Source organism: Vicia villosa, linkage group LG2 (genome assembly GCF_029867415.1).
Source record: "Vicia villosa cultivar HV-30 ecotype Madison, WI linkage group LG2, Vvil1.0, whole genome shotgun sequence".
Lineage (NCBI taxonomy): Eukaryota > Viridiplantae > Streptophyta > Magnoliopsida > Fabales > Fabaceae > Vicia > Vicia villosa.
This window is the reverse complement of record NC_081181.1, coordinates 154,933,247-154,951,953: the sequence shown is the minus strand read 5'-3', so window position 1 is coordinate 154,951,953 and position 18,707 is coordinate 154,933,247. Positions and strand designations below refer to the sequence as shown.

The 18,707-nt window shown below is 33.0% G+C and overlaps 3 protein-coding genes across 5 annotated transcripts; 2 read left to right on the top strand and 1 right to left on the bottom strand.

Annotated features, from left to right (window-relative positions):
* Nucleotides 1-3,758: 3,758 nt before the first annotated feature.
* On the top strand, nucleotides 3,759-4,708 carry LOC131650394 (uncharacterized). Its single transcript, XM_058920107.1, has 2 exons — nucleotides 3,759-3,812; nucleotides 3,902-4,708. The coding sequence occupies exons 1-2, from the start codon at nucleotides 3,759-3,761 to the stop codon at nucleotides 4,706-4,708; spliced, it is 861 nt and encodes a 286-aa protein (XP_058776090.1).
* Nucleotides 4,709-5,748: 1,040 nt separating this feature from the next.
* Nucleotides 5,749-6,350, bottom strand: LOC131650393 (uncharacterized protein At4g04775-like). The gene is made up of 3 exons (XM_058920105.1): nucleotides 6,204-6,350; nucleotides 5,859-6,121; nucleotides 5,749-5,767 (listed from the first exon to the last, which is right to left on the bottom strand). Exons 1-3 carry the CDS (start codon nucleotides 6,348-6,350, stop codon nucleotides 5,749-5,751), a joined length of 429 nt encoding a protein of 142 aa, XP_058776088.1.
* Nucleotides 6,351-14,383: 8,033 nt separating this feature from the next.
* Nucleotides 14,384-17,889, top strand: LOC131652590 (serine/threonine-protein kinase STY13-like). 3 transcript variants are annotated; one of them, XM_058922494.1, is made up of 7 exons: nucleotides 14,384-14,499; nucleotides 15,397-15,750; nucleotides 16,177-16,298; nucleotides 16,427-16,632; nucleotides 16,723-16,897; nucleotides 17,246-17,380; nucleotides 17,471-17,889. In XM_058922494.1, the coding sequence occupies exons 2-7, from the start codon at nucleotides 15,435-15,437 to the stop codon at nucleotides 17,675-17,677; spliced, it is 1,161 nt and encodes a 386-aa protein (XP_058778477.1). In that variant the 5' UTR covers nucleotides 14,384-14,499; nucleotides 15,397-15,434; the 3' UTR covers nucleotides 17,678-17,889. The 3 variants fall into 3 exon arrangements, with proteins under 3 accessions (XP_058778477.1, XP_058778475.1, XP_058778476.1); XM_058922492.1 differs by lacking the exon at nucleotides 14,384-14,499 and adding an exon at nucleotides 14,631-14,920; XM_058922493.1 differs by lacking the exon at nucleotides 14,384-14,499 and adding an exon at nucleotides 14,631-15,101.
* The last annotated feature ends 818 nt before the right edge of the window (nucleotides 17,890-18,707 follow it).

The window sequence follows — 18,707 nt, the reverse complement described above, 5'->3', positions numbered from 1 at the left end:
ATAAAGTTTTATGGAATTATGTTGGCATATGCTCATATATGATCGCTAACAGACCTTTACTCTTAAGGTTAGATTCCCATAAAGGCAATCAATTTATAAATGGTTATATTTCATTTTCCTCGTGGCCTAGTTTTAAAAGATCTTTTATTTTAATCCAAGAAAAAAAAAAACTTGCTTTTGGAAAATTAGAGATAGTAGTTCCATATCTTTTTTAACTAAAAATAGAACAATGGTATTATTGTTGATGAGTTGGATTTTTCTAATGTTGGTCTAATAAGATTCCTCCTACAAAAACCTTATTTATTTTGAAAGTTTTTCATAATGTGTTACCTAATAATGAAAATCTCATAAATAGAATGGATTTAAATATGATGTCTTTTTCTATCAATTATTACATAAACACTTTTGAAAACACTCAATTTGTTTTTAATTTAAGGATTTAATTTGGTGAACATTTACTAAAATGATTTGGTATATCAGGTTTGGTAATGTTTGGATGATGTTCATTCTTGTATTCAGGAGTTCAAAATTATTTTAGAAAATTATGATACTTTTGTTTGAATCACTCTAAGTGCTTGTTTGAATCACTTTTGTTTTTTAGTTTTAAAAAATTGTTTTACAAATCAGTTTTAAGGTGTTTTTGGGAAGAAAATAAAATAAAAATTTGTTTGTTAATAAAGTTTTTAAAATTAGGAAATGAAAAAAATTGTTTAGTAATCTAGTTTTGAAAACTATTTTTAGAAAAATAAAAAAATTGCTTATTTGGTAATTAATTTTTTTTATATAATTTATTATATTAAGTAATAATATATAAAATACCGATGATATATTTTATGGAAATATAAAAATTAAGCTAATATATACATATACATATTAATTTAAGTAAATTAATTATATTTGTAGTATAATTAATAATTCTATTTTAAGTATTTATATTTAAATATATAATTATATCTATAAACTTTCATAAGAAGATTATAATTTTACTGAAGCTCAATAAAATATTAGATTATTTATTTTTTATTTAAAAATTTACAAAAAAAGTATATGAAATAAAAATTTTCGTTTAGTTCTAAATTTTTTAAATTATATAATATGTTAAAAAATATATATGATTAAACTGAAAGTAATATAATTGAGATGACTTTTAATATATTATAAATACTTGAATAAATAAGTTAAAATTAATTATATATTAAAATGAATAAAAATATTATATTTTATTAATAATTATAATATTTATAAAAAAATTGATAGTTAAAAAAATTAATATATTACTATTTTGATACACAAGTGACAAAAGAAAAATGAGATGGGTGTAGTACCAAACAACACTGCTAAAGTGGCAAGCTAGTGGGGAGAGATTGAAGAAATAAAACAAGATAAAAATGTTCAACTAATTATCACCCTGCCATTAATACTCATTTGACAATTAGAAAGTAAAATTGAAAACAAAAACATCTTTAAACGGTTTTTGTTTTTTAGATTTTAAAATTGAAAAATTGAAATTAGTTTCTAAAAACTGTTTTAACAAACAAGTCAATCAAACACGTTTATAAATTTTTTAAAATTAAAAAATAATTTTTAAAAAGTGTTTCAAGTAGGCCTTATTTATAAGCAAATTTTTATTTTTTAAATTCATTCAATAATTAATGTATCTAAAATATATATAGTTTAAATATATCATTTATTCAATAAATCAAAAAAATCATAATTTACTTATAAATAGGAATGAATGGAGTAGCACTTAACTGTTCCAGGGGTTAATACCATTTTTGCCCCCTGCCATTTGACCTCTTTCTCGTTTACCCCCTGTAATTTTTTTTTTTGCAAATGCCCCCTTGCCATTTCAAGATTCTATCATTTTGGACCTTCGCCAGATCTGGCACATGCCAAGTGCCTATGTGTCCAGCTGAGTGGCATTTTTTTAATTTTCCATTTATTTTAAATGCCACATAAGTTTAATTACATGCCACATTAGTATCTGAGAGTTATAAGTTTTACGCAAAAGTGGTTCATTTTGGTCCTTCCAATTTGACCTAGATGATAATCACCATTGGAGTTGGTCAAGCTTGCTAAGTGGTTCATTTACGCAAAACTGAAGCATTTCGTGCCCAGTAGAAGATAGCAACTAAAGTGACGGTCATCCCTAGTCTCGAAATGGATTCGCGTCCGAAGGTATGTGGACTTTTTTCCCCTTTATCCTTTTGTATTTCGTTCTTTAGGTTTAGGGATTTGCGTTTAATGTTAGTTTGCTCGTTACAGATTCTGGGTAAATTCACTGTTGTTATTCATCATGGTGGGGAGTTTGTTAAGGAGAATATTGTGTCTTACAAGGGTGGGGTTGAGTCAAGTGTGCTGAATCAAGATATAGAACATTGGGGTATAGAAGAAGTGACGGAAATGGTAATCGAATGGGGATACATTAGAGATGAATTTAGGGTTTGGTCCAAACTTGAAGGTATAGATGAACACTTTGTTGAACTTAAGAGTGATGATGGAGCATTGGATGTTGCTACATTTGCTGTAGGTAACAACACTGAAGCACACATATTTGTGGAACATAATGTGAGGGACATAGGAGTCCATGTTGTGGAGCCTAAGTGTGTTGAGATGGGTCTGGGTAGGGATTCTAGTGATGCTGAAAGTGATGATGAAGCAGCACATGTTAGGTTTGATGACTCAGAAGATGAGAGAACAACTGCAGTGGATGATGGTTTTGAATATGTTGAAGTAGAAAAGCCCAATATTTGCTCATCTCGAATTGAAGTTGGTGGGAAGTCCTACAGGTATAAGAGGTGTGCCTCAAAGAAGATGACACCAACGAAAAAGAAGAAGATTATAGCTGGAGCACCTGGATTAATAGCCAAGGAAATTAAGAAAAAGGAAACTGAAAAGATGGAAGAAGTCATATATGAAAGTGATTACTTGGGTAGCTCTGATCCAGATGCATCTGAAGATGAAAAAATGCCAAAGTATGAGAAGTTTATGAAGGAGCAGCTTGGGAGGGATTATGAGTTTAAATTGGGAATAGAATTTAATTCATTGGTTGATTTCAAAGATGCCATAATTGAATGGTCAATTTTGAATGGTAGGGAAATTACCTTTGTGAAGAATGAAAGGGATCGGGTAAGGGTAGAATGTAAGGGCAAATGTGGGTTTTTGGCTCTATGTTCCAAAGTGGGTTCCAGCAAGACATATCAAATTAAAACATGGGTGGGGACCCACAGTTGTGCTAGGGTTTTAAACAATAGGTGTGCTAAGTCCAAGTGGGTAGCAAAGACTGTTGTAAACAAGCTGCAGACAAGTGATAAAGTGAAGATAGTTGATACCATTCAAGACATGAGGAAGACATATTCAATAGGGATTACACCAAGTAGGGCATGGAAGGCAAAGGAGATTGCAAAAGAAATTGTTGAGGGGGATGCTGTTAGACAATATGCAATGGTTTGGAGGTATGCTGCAGAATTAAAAAGAGCATGTGCAGGAAACATAGTGAAGATCAATGTAGAAAGACCCATTCCATCTATTCAGCCAAGATTTGGGGCTTTCTATTTCTGTTTGGATGGCTGTAAAAGGGGTTTCATTCAAGGTTGCAGACCATTTATTGGTGTGGATGGATGTCACTTGAAAACTAATTTTGGGGGTCAGCTGTTGATAGCAGTGGGTAGGGATCCAAATGACCAGTATTTTCCACTGCATTTGGGGTTGTTGAGACTGAGACCAAAGAAAGCTGGAGGTGGTTTTTACAACTGTTGATGGAGGACATTGGTTCAGATAGAAGATATGTCTTCATCTCAGACCAACAAAAGGTATTTCTAAATCTATATGTATACTTGTTTTACAATGAATTTGTTAAATCTATTTGTATATTTGATTTGTGAAATCTGAATATATGCAGGGTTTGGTAAGTGTTTCTGAAGAAATGTTTGAAAGAATTGAACACAGGTTATGTCTTAGACATCTGTATGCAAATTTCAAGAATAAATTTGGTGGAGGTACTTTGATTAGAGACCTAATGACAGGGGCAGCTAAGGCAACCTATTATCAGGCTTGGGAAGAGAAGATGGCTGAGCTAAAGAAAGTTGATCCAAAAGCTTATGAATGGCTGATGAAGGTGCCTACAAAGACATGGTGTAAGCATGCCTTTAACATTTACCCTAAATGTGATGTGTTAATGAATAACATTTCTGAATCCTTTAATGCCACAATACTATGTGCTAGAGATAAGGCAATTTTAACTATGTGTGAATGGATTAGGAGCTATCTCATGAATAGGATTGCATCTACTGTTACTAAGCTAGAAAAGTGGGCACATAGGATTATGCCTATTCCTAGGAAGAGATTAGATAAGGAGGTATTTATGAGTGGACAATGGAATCCAAATTGGTGTATGAATTACCAATGGGAGGTCAATCATGCCTACAATGGTCAACAATTTGTTGTTGATGTGGGTAAAAGAACATGTTCTTGTAGGTTTTGGGATTTAGTAGGTATTCCTTGCAGGCATGCTTGTGCAGCATTGGCCTATAGGCAATTTAAACCTGAAGACTATGTGGATAATTGGTATTCTAGGGAGAAATATGGAGAGGCATATAGTGTTGCAATTAGCCCAATTAATGGGATGGATATGTGGCCACCAGTTGAAGCAGATGACTTACTTCCTCCATTGTATAAGAAAGGACCTGGTAGGCCTAAGAAGCTTTGATTCAGGGAGCTTGGTGAAGGAGGTACAAGAATGAGGAGGGTTGGAGTAACATATAGGTGTACAAAGTGTGACAAAATTGGTCATAACTCAAGAAAGTGTAAGGCTACAAGTCAAAATCCGGCTTCCTTGAAAAGAAAGGTACCATTCCATTCCATTTGAATTTTTGGTTGTAATGTTTTTGAAATAATCCTGTTATTAACTTGTTTTCATTTTCAGAGGAAGGCTCCTAGGAAGAAACCTGCAGTCAACAATGATGCTGAGGTTGCAGACCCTGTTGATGAAGAAGTTGCAGATCCTGTTGATGAAGAAGTTGCAGACACTGTTGCAGAACCTGCAGTCAACAATGATGCTGATCAAATGGAGGAAGAAGGACCTATGGTCGAGAAAGATGAGATGCCAAATGAAGCCCAAGGTCCACAAATAATCACTACTGCTGCCCCAAAGGTGGTGAAGAAGCTCAAGATCAAGAAAAAATTGATTCTTGCTGGACAGAAGAGATCAAGTAGCAGGCTGAGGGTGCTGAAAACTTTGACTCAACAGGGACCTGGAAGTAGTGATAACCCTCTTGTCATTCAAGAGGATGAACAGGGTACATTAACTCAGGAGCATATTGAAGTTGGCTCAGACCCAAAGCTAGGGACTTGTCTAAGGGCTATGAAGTCTTGGAGTGATATCTCTAAAAAATAGGAACTCTGTTTGACTTGTATTGGCTATGTTAAGTTTATGTTTGTTGCAACTATAAGAGATGAACAATACTATGTGCTTTTTTGATTATGTATTTGGCTGTGTTTTGAATATGTAACAATTATGACATATGCACTTATGGTGCTTTTTTTATTATGAAGTTATGATTATGAATTTGAAATGCTATAAGATATGGTTTAGAAACACCATTACATTGCACCAAAAGTAAATTATACATGCTAAAATCCATTCTATTACACCAAAATCATTACACCATTCAACTGAAATGATACATGTTAAAGAAACAAAAGTACACAACAGTTGCAAACAAAATCGTTACAGCAAAATCCATTCTATTACACCAAGGCCATTACACTATTACATTGCAAAAAAAGTACACAACAGTTAACACATCTTGTATACAACAAACAACAACATCCAAGATGCTACCAAGGCCACCATCAACCTGAAGTTTTTTTTCCTTTCTTCATTCAGCAACTTCTTCAACTTTTCAACCTTCTTTGAAGATGCCTCTAGGCCAAATTCTTTGGAAAACTCCTTTCCAAACTCTTTCCCAAACTGTAATCCAAAAGCTTTCATTTGATCAAGTGTGAATTCACTGTTATTGATAACCAACTCTCCACCTCTGAAAACTTCTTTCTTCCCACCTCTCATAATGTGTTCCACGACTTCATCATCCCAAAGAAACAAATCGCATGCTGCATCACTCTACAGAGCCAAATACACATTTCACATGGATCAGAATTGGTACTATAGTCTATTTAGAACGAAGAAACAGAACAGAAATCACCTTTCCACGATTCTTGCATCTCCAAAACTTCCTCCGAGGGTTTTCGTGTGTGTTTGAGACAAACATCTTCATTGATTCGTTGCATCCACATCTGGGTATTGATCTACCGATTGAATTGCCAACTGACGAGCTCCTTGTAGAGTCCATTTTCGTGCCCTAATTTTCACTGCATGGTTGAAGAAGACGAAGTGCAAGGTTGAAGATGATTAAAACTTATAACTCTCAGATACTGATGTGGCATGTAATTAAACTTATGTGGCATTTAAAATAAATGGAAAATAAAAAAAATGCCACTCAGCTGGACACATAGGCACTTGGCATGTGCCAGATCTGGCGAAGGTCCAAAATGATAGAATCTTGTAATGGCAAGGGGGCATTTGCAAAAAAAAAAATTTACAGGGGGGTAAACCAGAAAGAGGTCAAATGGTAGGGGGCAAAATGGTATTAACCCTTGTTCCAGAAATAAATCAACTAGATTGAATTTAGGGTTAATACCTATTTTCACCCCTACCATATGGGGTTGGTTTGAAAAATCCCCCTGCCAAAAAGAAAGTTGCAAGAATTCCCCTAACATTTGAAGATTCTCTCGTTTTAAACCTTGTAAAAATTTTGTTTTTTAAACCACCTTGCCATTTGAAGATTCAGTCATTTTAAACCTTATAATCTTGTAGATTATGTCATTTTAAACCCTATGGAATATGACGGACAAGGTTGATTTTACTAAAAATAATAATTTACAGGGTTCAAAATGATTGAGTCCTTCAAATGGCAAGGTTGGTTTTAAAAGAAATTTTTTACAAGGTTTAAAACAAGATAATCTTCAATTGTTAGGGGAATTCTTGCAACTTTTTTTTTGGCAGGGGTTTTTTTCAAACCAACCCCATATGGCAGGGGTGAAAATAGGTATTAACCCTTGAATTTATCCTTGTAATTAATTGAAATGTAACACTTATGATGTATCTAGAGGATTCCACTGCCTCACAACTTGTGTTGGGATTTATAAAGATTTTAGAGTCTCATTTCTCGAAGCTTATAATAGTCCTTCATATCATGTTTTTAGCCTTAATTTTCTTCATTTTTAAGCATTTTATTTTTAAATAAATTTATGTTTTTGTAATTTTTAATAAAGATTCTAAAGAATTATGAAGAAAAAACAATCTAAGACAAAATCATCCCAACTAAAAAAATTTCATGGTATTTTACTGTAAAAGTTACAATAATGAGTGTATTATGTAACACTTCAAATCTACTAGGCAATTATAGCAAAAATCTGAATATAAAATTTCTGAACAACTATTCGGGATATCACATTTTCAATACAACACCACAACCTGTATTGCAGTTGCAAACGATGCATAACACATAACTAAGTAAGATGAACTTAAAAGCTTGTGTAGTCTCAAAACATATATAGTCAACTTTTATTTTAAACCACGCAGCGGATTCTCAACATAAACTCCAAAATAATCATAGCATCTTGCTCACATAAAACAACTTAAAATAAACTCCTCAAAATAAACAGTTTTTAATTCAACTTAATAACAACAAAAACAAGAAAATGCATTCATTCTCTCGAGTGCTACGTATCAGAGCGACGACACCAGCTAAGCTACTAATCTCCAATCTTCGTTACCTACACGTTACCAATATAAAGGAAACGACGAACAAATAAAGGGTGAGATATCAACAACTATAAACAAACGTATGATAAATAGTATATTAGATTAGAATCATACAATTTTTACCAAAAATTCTAACAACAGCAAACAACAACCAATTCAACAAACAACTTAATAAACAACATTCACTTCAAGTACACAACTCAAATGCGACTCAACTATGCACATGCATGTGGTACCATTGAAGCATAACTCCTAACTTCACAACGGAACAGAACTCCTACCTTAGAAAATTTCCAGTTAATAGAGGCATCAAGGCATAAGCCTTCGTCACTAATTTGCAAATCCAGGCCGTCACAGAATGCAAATGTATGTGACCCAATGAATGCAACAATCACATACAGCAACAATAATCATCGTCACAAAAGACATAAGCCCATATCGTCACCATACCAATAAACCGGGGTATTCATCATCACTTCAACACTGGCCACAGGCCTACAACTTAATCAACACATCAACAACTTATAATAACAACAACATAAATATGCATCAATTGCAACGACTTAATCAACACTGGTCACCAGACCTACAACTCAAGTATGTCCATATATTGGAACAAAACATCTTATTCAATTGTACCTGCAAATTAATATGTTTGGCGTAATTCCCACAAAATAAACTAACAAAAAGTACCTACTAATATATACGAACTACTCCGACAATTTTTTATTAATGCCGGACAACTAATTTTACCGCTTAATTCTGTTAATTTCTACTTTTCTGTACTGTTTTTATTTTCTATCCATTACTGCTAGTCCACACTGTTTTCATTTATTTTCCACTTATACCTACTTAAGATCCTCCTACTAAATTATTGGAATCTGCTATTTTTCATGTCACTGATATACTCTACTAAATATTACTAGTTTCCTGTTATTAGAACAATTCTACTGAAAATATTATCTATGCTAAATACTACTCTTTTTCTATTCCATACACTAACTCTACTAAAATATGCTACTCTGCTATTATTACCACTAAACAATACCTCTGCTACTTTATACTTACACAGTTACTAGGACTCTACAAATTAATTAAGTTAAGTCTGTGACTATATTACTGGGATGCTACTTCTGCTAAAATATATCGGTTCTGCTAAATTGTTATTGTCCACTGATCAATTAAGTTATACACTAATCAAAATAAATTATATAAACCAATTACTGAGATTATACACTGAACAATTAATTTATTATTTTCTACCTAAATAAGAGCCTAATCAATCATATCCATACACACGTGACAAAAAACAACAAATAAACAAAGTGGCTCAAAAAGTTGGGACGTCCACTTTGGGTATGGGGCGCCTGCCCCCTTCCCTTGTACACTAGGGTGCCCGCCCCTTGTGTCATGGTGGTCCCACCACCTTCCTTCAAAAGTGGGACTCCCGTCCCATTTTTTTCTTTTATGGGACGTCCGTCACTTAAGTGGTGGCCCCCGCCACTTCAACTTTTCCTTTCTTCTTCCTTCCTTCATTTGTTTTTTCAGAAACTGCACCATTATGTATTCTACAATATTTTCTTCGATCGTTCCACTCATTTTCAACATCACAATAACTAATTTACAGTCTCGATTAAATTAACAGCATCCAAACGCACAACAACTTTATATGCAGCAACAATTCACTCAGTTATAAAACAACAGAAACAACACAACTACAACATATATAACCAATTCATTTTCCAACATAGATTAACAAACGCAGAGGCTATCATTTATACAACCCAACCCACATAAAATTTATCATATACCCGGTTATATGAATTGAACTCCACCCTTACCTTGAATTGAAGGGCGTCCTAACAGTTTCTGGTTTGGTACAGTTAATCTCCTCTGGTTGCACTCTACGGTATCCTCTTCTAGAAATTTCTCCGCAAATAAACCGCATGCTTCCAAACCCTTGTGTTTCTCCAACACCTCTTTCTCCTAGCTTCTATGTGACTCCCCCTTTTGTTTTTGTTTCCTGAATACTTTTATGCCTCACATAATCTATTAACCTAATAAAACACCGGGTCTACTAATTATCTTAATGTGCCTACCATACAATACCTTCAACTTTGCTATTTCTCACACACAACTAAATAAAATAATATTCTCATAAAATTAATATTATTTATAATATTAATTCTCCGACTAATTAATCCGACCATCCACTTAACAGCTCAAATCAATCTATTAATCCATTTTACGCCTCTTATAATAACGTCGATAATTCCCAATTTCGACTAATTCCAACAATTAAATCCTTAAATAATTTAATTAACCAATTAATTAAATTACAAACATTACATATTAGCACACAAAAAACAGAAGAAAAAGAGGAAAATCACAAATACCAGCCCTCCAAAAATAAAGCGACGCTAACAAAGCTAGAGTGGCACGTTTTCTACAATTACATACTTCCAAGTCAACAAATTGCGAAATAGTGGCATGGCAGCTTCCAAGTCAACAAATAGCAAAATAGTGGCACGACAGCTAGAGGAGTGAAATTTCACGGATTTAGAATTTTTTTATATAGAATAAAACTCTTTTAGACGTTAAGGTTCAAAAAATTTAGGATATAAAAACATATTCTGAAGTAAGGTAGAAGGGAAAACATACAAAATTGTATTGGTATATTAGTAATGTATCTCTTCGCCCATAAAGACCTCTGATCGTACGTTTCTTAGATCGACCGCCGATTTGCTGGATGCATCATCCCTTTATTAAATATGTCGCCCATTTTCAGGATAACTCGCTATTAATTGATAATATGAATACAAAGAAGTTTAGAAGGGAGGTTGAACAGACCATTTCCCTTTAAGACATTTTCAAAAACATTTTAGGTCCCATAAATGAAATCAGATTTTAAGAAGCACAGAAGCAAAACACAAAACAAGAGAGCTTGAAAGCATCTCAATGAATTGAACCAAATGAAATAACACATGATGTTACTAAGTACTTGATTGATTCTAATGCTAGTCAATCAAAAGACAACCAAAGCCACTTTAAACAAAGCGATTTAAAAAGTCTTTACATAGATGTTCTATCAAAACATAATTGGCTTCATGATAATTCAATAAGATTGATACACCATATACTTAAGTTTATACATTTAATCTCTATAAACAATGTCTAGCTTATGTGGCATACAAATAATACAATAATGCACTAATGTAATAGCAAAATTAATGAATAATAGAAAATTAAAAGATATAAGGGAAGAAGACAAGATACACATAGATATATAGTGGTTCGGCGTTCGTCATCGCTTTTCCTACTCCATTATTCAAATGTGTTAAAAACACCATTGGAAAATAATTACGATCTTCCACTATTTTGATAAGTTTGACATAAGTATTTTATTTACAAAGAAATATCAAATGATAATTCTCTGTGTTGATTTAAACACTTAATTTTCAACCAAAAATAAGATCTCTAAAAGATCTTGATCCAATAATCGTGCTATCCACAATAACCTTCTCCATGTATTTGTATATGGAAATCCACATGATCCCACTAATTTATTGTTCGGGAAATTGTCATTAGCTAAGCGTTGATTGGACAACTCTTAACTTTATCTGTGAGCAATCTTTGTCCAACTCGTCTTACGGACAATTGATACTTGATCTTGCCAAAGTCTTCCTTGGACGAAACTTTCATCTCGAACATGCTAAAAACCGAGAGTATATGTCCTAGGAGCACCATATTTGATTTTTTTAATAAAATAAACAACAATTTATCTCAGTGTTAAAAAACCTCAAGATAACACAACTATAAGTGAGCATCATTTTTTATACAAAAATAATAATAAACCTATTCTCTCGGTTTTTTTGGAGAACTGAGGTAATATAGCCATAAGGTATCTCGATTTGAATCCCCGTTACCACATTTAGATATTTTTTCAACGATTTATCACTTGGCGTCTTTTTCAGATTCTATGTTTTCCTTTGTTAATTAGTAATTCTCAAAATCTTTGTTATTAATAAACAAGAATAGGCAATAATAGAAAAAGGAAATATTTCATTTATAATAAAAAACAAGACAACAAAGAAACAATTCCACGTATTCAAACTTCTCTATCCACTCTACTTCAACATTATTCCTAACTATCCCTAACTTAGAGAAAAGTTCAGAAATAACCCTTCCATATGGTATGAGGAAAGTTATTTCCACCCAAGAAATGGTTATCATTTCCTTCAAGAAGTTGAAAATGGTAAGAAGAAAATTAACTTTAACATTGTAGGTGAGGAAGTACAAGAGATGCTTTTCATATCAAGTAAGTGTTTCCAGTTGTTTCTCTCTTGGCCGGAGATTTAACACTAGAAGTGGAAACCAAAATTTTGTAATAGAGAGTAGAGAAATAGAATCGGTGGACTTATCTTGGTTGAGATAAATTTGGTGAAGGCAGGTTGAGTAGACATTGTTGAATTGATAATGTTTAACACAACTATCCGTCTCTTAACAATTGATTGTTATAGCAATCAATGATGGAGCAATGAAGAAATGAGAGCCATTGACATAGGACTGGATGACTTCATTATGATCAGATGGCACAACGAAGGCATTTATCTAGAACTCTTATACGAGATTAGTCTATATGGGGCCATGTTGAATGTGAAAGTTGTTGGTGTCTTGATTGAGAGTTGAATAGATAGTCTTGGGAGATATTGATTGATCGGATGAGAATGAGGGAATTAGGGAGTAAGTATGAGGTTGCTGGAAGTTTAGAGGAAAATGGTAGAGAGAGGTTGGTTTCAATGGAGTTTAGAGGAATCGAAGGTGATGAATGTGAGAGAAAGAGAGTGTGGTGAAGAACGAAGGTTATAGAGAGAGGTCGAGGGAAGAGTGGTGAAGATGATGAAGTGAAGGGAGGAGGTTTAGAAGTTGCAGAGGGGAGAGTGGGGAGGATGAAAGAGAGTGAAATGGTGAAAAATGGATTGTCCGGGGGAATGAAGATGTAGATTGTTTATATTGATGTGGAGACACACATCATCCATTCTCAATAAGTGAACCAATTGATATTCTTATCTTTATGTGTGTGCGCACAACAGTAAAACCAACAATGTTATATAAGATATAATGTTGTATGATAAAAAACCAACATGAAAAGAAACCTGCATCGATTCTATTAGGGGTGGACAATTTGAATCGCCTCATTCAAATCGGACGATACATTGTCTTTTTGTACAAATGGATTGGGTCGGGTCGGTTGTCGGATTGATTCAGTTGCTTAATTTGGGTAATGTACGAATGTTTCAGTCGGGCTCGTATGATTATTTTGGACCTGTCAAAAAACCAAAACCGGAAGAACCTAATTAATATTTTATTTATTTATTTTTATTAGTATATGACTAATTCAGTAGAAAAATGGCGTTCATAATATTATCCGGTTATTATCATTTTTATAATTTAATTGTGGCATTGTGTTCTCACAAGAATACATATGCAATATGAAATTTTGAGTATAATTTAATTTGTGGTTTAAAGTATGATAATGGCTAAATTAATTTTAAATGATATTTGAAATATTATCACATGATAAAAACTTTTTTAGTTAATAATAAAAATATTTTTCTTAATATTATTCTAAAATTTTGATAATTTTTTTTAAAAAATTAAAAAATAAAAGTTTGAATTTATGAGTTATTTTTATAAATTTATTCAATAAATATTAAATTGACTAAATCAATCCGATTCACCCGTCAAACCGTTTTAACTAAATTCATCAAAAACCAAAACTTTATCAATCAAAATTGGGCCTTAAATGAAATTGTGGTTTGCGCCAAATTTAAATTTTAAATACGAAATCAATTCGAACTAACCGATTACCCAACCCTAGATTCTATCGGTTGATATATAGTTAGCTCAATAACCACCCTCAAATCAATATGTAGCCCTATTTTTTAAGCTACTACATAAAGTTCAACAGAAACCCTAAAAACACCCCACGACTCCGCGAAATTAGCACTTTATATGCCAATTGTTTTCGAAAACCACCTTACTATTATCTATGATGACAACCACTTCCTATTTCACCCCTATTTTGACGGCAAAGGAAATAAATTTTTAAAGATAACAAATAAATATTCAAATATCGTTAAGAAAATATCTTTATTTAATCAACAATAGAATAATATTAACTTAAATAGCTGGAAATAACGTAAATAAGTAAAATATCCAACACATTCCTAAATTATCTTTTTATACAAAAAAAAAATAATAATCAAACAATATAAAAAAATTCCTCTAATAATATTGTACTTTTGGTGATAATTGAATATAATTGACTATTGCTTTGACAAATATGTCACACTTTCTTTCTCTAGGTACATATAATATACATTTATTATATACATAGTAATTAACTAAGTAAAACGACAAAAATTCTATGCGACCAAACAAAACAACATTGTGAGCAAAAACAATGTCCTAGGTTTGTCCTTGTTAGTACAGATGTATCACAGAAAAGAATCCACCTGTTTTATAGTCAACAGACAACAGAAAAATTAGATTTTAATAATTAAATATTTTATTTCCATATATAAAATCAGAATTTTGATTTTGATTTTGACTAAACTATTATAATCAGATTTTTTTTTTGTTTCACTATTGTAATCAGAATCGAAACAAAGGTAATGTCTGGTTTGTTTGTGTTTCCTCTATTTTGAAACGGTCTCTCTCTCTCTCTCTCTCTCTCTCTCTCTCTCTCTCTCTCTCTCTCTCTCTCTCTCTCTCTGTTTTGCGCAACATTTTAGGGAAAACACCCATTTGTTTTTGTGATCATAATCGTTATTTTTTCATATTTGGGTTTTTATACAAGCTGGTTTTGTTTTGTTTTTGTGTGATTTTCTCCTTCAAAATCGCTCCTTTACCAATTCCAGTTTCATATATCATACATAATATGAACAAAATGTGATGTTATGTTAGCATCTCAAAAAACTTTTATGATAATGATTATGATGATGATGATGATGATAAATTCTTCATTCTCCATTTTGTCTCTTATATCAAAAACCACAACTTTTGATTCTTGAAAAAGAAGAAGCTAAAAAGGTATCCAAATCCCACTCTTCATGCACCGACCCTTTTCTTTTTTTCTTAGCCTCAAAAAAGGTCAAATTTTCCGTCTATTATCTAGCAAGCATAGCGTAATTCTTAATCTGATTTTTTTTTTTGATTTCTTGTTCCTTTGATTCTTGTGCTGACAGTTTCATAGTTGCTAGCATCTTTTAAGGTTTGTGCTTTGCATATACTTTTTTTTTTCTCATTATAAAAATTTGATTTTTCTGCCTCATTCATATTGGTCATGGAATAGTTTGAATTGGGAAAAAGCTTTACTTTTTATTATTCAATTAGTCAATCAAACAGAATGGTTGGTGAGAAAAAAAATTCTGGGTTTGAACTTTGAATTGAATCATGTGATGTGAAGTCAATTTTCTAGGAAGGAATGATATATCAAAGAACATGCTTTTAGGGTGCTTTTTTATATAATGATTTTGATGCTGATTTTTTTTTTTTTTTTATGTTAGTGTGAAAAGTTCTGATTTTGAAGCTGTGATTGGTGAAGATGGATTTTGAAGGTGGTAGGACACCAAAGAAGGAGATGGAAGGAGAAGGAGGTGTGACGGGTTCGAAGATGAAGGGTGCTGGAAATCAAAGTAGTAAAGATATGATTTTCAGAGCTGATAGGATTGATCTCAAGAATTTGGATGCTCAATTGGAGAAGCACTTGAGCAGGGTTTGGTCGAGAAATACTAGTGAGCCGAAAAGGCCTAAAGAAGAATGGGAGATTGAATTGGCGAAATTGAATTTGCGATATATTGTTGCTCATGGGGCTTATGGTACTGTCTATAGAGGCACATATGATACTCAAGATGTTGCAGGTATATATTATATCTCTTTGCATTGTGTTTATGATTTTTATCTTTTTGGTTTGAAATTGAAGATAGGATTCAATGTTTTTGAATTTTGAATATTGAATGTGTGTTTTTAGTATAAGATTTCGCTGGTTTATTCAGCTTGTGAGTCTGTTGGGAAATGATTTGTAGTGTCACTCTTTTATGATGAGTTTGAATTGTTCCGACAAATTTTGTCGTGATTGAACAAGACATCCGCATTTACACAAAACCACATTTTCTTCAATCTAAATTGATTTTGAACAAAACGTTTTCCAAACACGAATTATTAGAGCACGTGTTTAAGAAAGTTTTTTTTCATGGTGTCGCGATGTTGTTGAAATCATCTTACCACGGTTCCAAACACGGGTAGTATCGTTTTTTTTAATAACGTTTGTATCTTGATCTTTACAGTGAAAGTGTTGGATTGGGGTGATGATGGTGTCGCCACTGCTGCTGAAACTTCCGCTTTACGCGCATCTTTTAGGCAGGAGGTTGCCGTCTGGCACAAACTTGACCATCCAAATGTCACAAAGGTAATGACTCCGTCTTTTAAATCTCAATTATTGAAATTAATGACTGCTACATGATACAGTATTTCATATCGATGAATCATGAATAACTTTTCGGATTAGTGATTGTTTTGTATTTATTTCTGCAACAGTTTGTCGGAGCTTCAATGGGAACTTCAAATCTTAAGATTCCTTCAAAAAACCCTACCGACAATCAAGAGACCCTTCCATCCAGGGCATGTTGTGTTATCGTCGAGTTTCTCACTGGTGGAACGCTGAAACAATACTTGATAAAAAATAGGCGAAAGAAACTTGCGTATAAGATTGTGGTTCAGCTTGCTTTGGACCTCTCCAGAGGGTAGGTCCTATTTTTCTATCCCTACAATTAGAAACTGCAAATCCTATACTGATACATATAGAATGCTAATTTATTTTCCCTAACATGCAGTCTTAGCTATCTGCATTCGAAGAAGATCGTTCATCGTGACGTTAAGTCGGAGAATATGTTGCTAGACGGTAACCGGAATCTAAAGATAGCTGATTTTGGAGTTGCTCGCGTTGAAGCTATGAATCCAAGTGACATGACTGGTGAAACTGGAACCCTCGGATATATGGCTCCCGAGGTATTGACGCTTCTATCAAAAATATTACATGATATGTTACTTGTTTTAACTTGTTTCCATGAGATTGATTCTGTTTGGATAAACAACTTAATTAAGCGTCTATAGCATAAACACTTATTATATAAATGCTTATAGATAAATAGTCTCACAAGTGGTTATATCAGTAGATGAGTTCAAATAAGTCAATTCAAACAGATCATAAGTATTGCAATTTTTTTTTTCCGATTTCAATATTTTAAGCACACATATGCAACTAATTGCAACTTACAAATTACTCGCATGGTTTAATCGATAGGAATTTGAAGTTGTTGGGTTGAAATATTAATCTATGCTTTATACAATGTGTAGGTTTTGGATGGTAAACCTTACAACAGGACATGTGATGTCTATAGCTTTGGCATTTGCTTGTGGGAAATCTATTGCTGTGACATGCCTTATCCCGATCTTAGCTTTGCGGACGTGTCTTCTGCTGTCGTCCGTCAGGTTTGATTACAATTTCCGAATCATTTCTAGAACATTCGAGTTCGTTCATATGTGATGCATGAATTTCATACTGATTATGTTATTATGCAGAATTTACGACCAGAAATTCCGAGGTGTTGTCCAAGTGCATTGGTGAACATCATGCGTAAGTGCTGGGACGGGAATCCGAGCAAACGTCCGGAAATGGAAGAGGTGGTGAGAATGCTGGAAGCACTGGATACAAGCAAAGGTGGCGGAATGATACCGGAAGATCAGAGCTCAGGTTGCTTTTGTTTCGCACCGGCTCGAGGTCCTTAATTTTGCAGAATCCTTGATCAGCTATTATCTTGTTCTTGTTCAAGAGATGATGCGAAGTACAGAAAACTGGCAAAATCGGTATTTTATGGTTTTGCCAGTTGTTTTACAGTTTTAACAGTTAACATTTGTAAACAGAAAGGAAGAAAATTGTTTTTATTGTTGTTGACATTATTGTTCTTTTAATGCATGAAAAAGGGGTTATAGACTTGTTATGTTTTTGTGGGGACTAGGTGATTTGTGATGGAGACAAGACTAATATGTTCTAGGTATAAAATGAAGAAAAATATAGCATGGATGAATGATATTTTGATGAAAAAATTGACTAGTGTTATCAAGGGTTTAATATAACATGGGGTGATTATTAATTTAGGACCTACATATGCTATATCATTCTACTTTAAGGTTGTTAACGTATTTACAACATACTTGATTAGTCATCTCACATCCATTGTATATTGTATAAATAATTGATAAAGTCGACATATTAAGAAGTCTTTGTTACCTTCACGCATCTTACATCTCTATATAGAAAGGCTTTTGGGTGTAAAACGGGATGTCCAACTTCAAAAGTCTTGGGAAAAAAAAATAGGATGACCATAGTAGAAGGTGCAGATATAAAACTGACCTGTTCGGTAGAAAAATGAAGGCGGATTAAGCTGATGGATCTTACATTTTTAAAAGTCAGTCAAAAAACAATTTTGATTCGGTCTGAAAAAAATACGGATAAAACGGTCGGTCAGAAACAAAATTTGATTCAGTTTGAAAAAAAGACTCAAATGAAGAAGAAATATGATAGTTTTTCAAACTCAAATGAAGAAGAAATATGATAGTTAAAAGTTGTGAAAAAGGATATAGTTGATTGTTCAACGACTAGTTCTCTAAAAATCTAGTATATATGTAGATGTTTAATTTCGAAAAAGATTTCAAACTTATAAGAAAACGTTTCTTCCCTAAGATATTTCATTGATGAGTGTTCCTATAAAACACCTTTGGATCACCTCCCGAAATTTAATTCAGTGAGGTTGTAACT

What these genes read in the sequence shown, in the direction of transcription:
- LOC131650393 (XM_058920105.1), bottom strand. Translation starts at nt 6,350, where the DNA reads ATGGACTCTACAAGGAGCTCGTCAGTTGGCAATTCAATCGGTAGATCA. An exon ending in GATGCAAGAATCGTGGAAAG is followed by an intron (nt 6,122 to 6,203) that starts GTGATTTCTGTT and finishes TTGGCTCTGTAG; the next exon opens with AGTGATGCAGCATGCGATTT.
- LOC131652590 (XM_058922494.1), top strand. Translation starts at nt 15,435, where the DNA reads ATGGATTTTGAAGGTGGTAGGACACCAAAGAAGGAGATGGAAGGAGAA. An exon ending in TCGGATATATGGCTCCCGAG is followed by an intron (nt 16,898 to 17,245) that starts GTATTGACGCTT and finishes TACAATGTGTAG; the next exon opens with GTTTTGGATGGTAAACCTTA. An exon ending in CTTCTGCTGTCGTCCGTCAG is followed by an intron (nt 17,381 to 17,470) that starts GTTTGATTACAA and finishes GTTATTATGCAG; the next exon opens with AATTTACGACCAGAAATTCC.
- LOC131650394 (XM_058920107.1), top strand. Translation starts at nt 3,759, where the DNA reads ATGGAGGACATTGGTTCAGATAGAAGATATGTCTTCATCTCAGACCAA. An exon ending in TCATCTCAGACCAACAAAAG is followed by an intron (nt 3,813 to 3,901) that starts GTATTTCTAAAT and finishes GAATATATGCAG; the next exon opens with GGTTTGGTAAGTGTTTCTGA.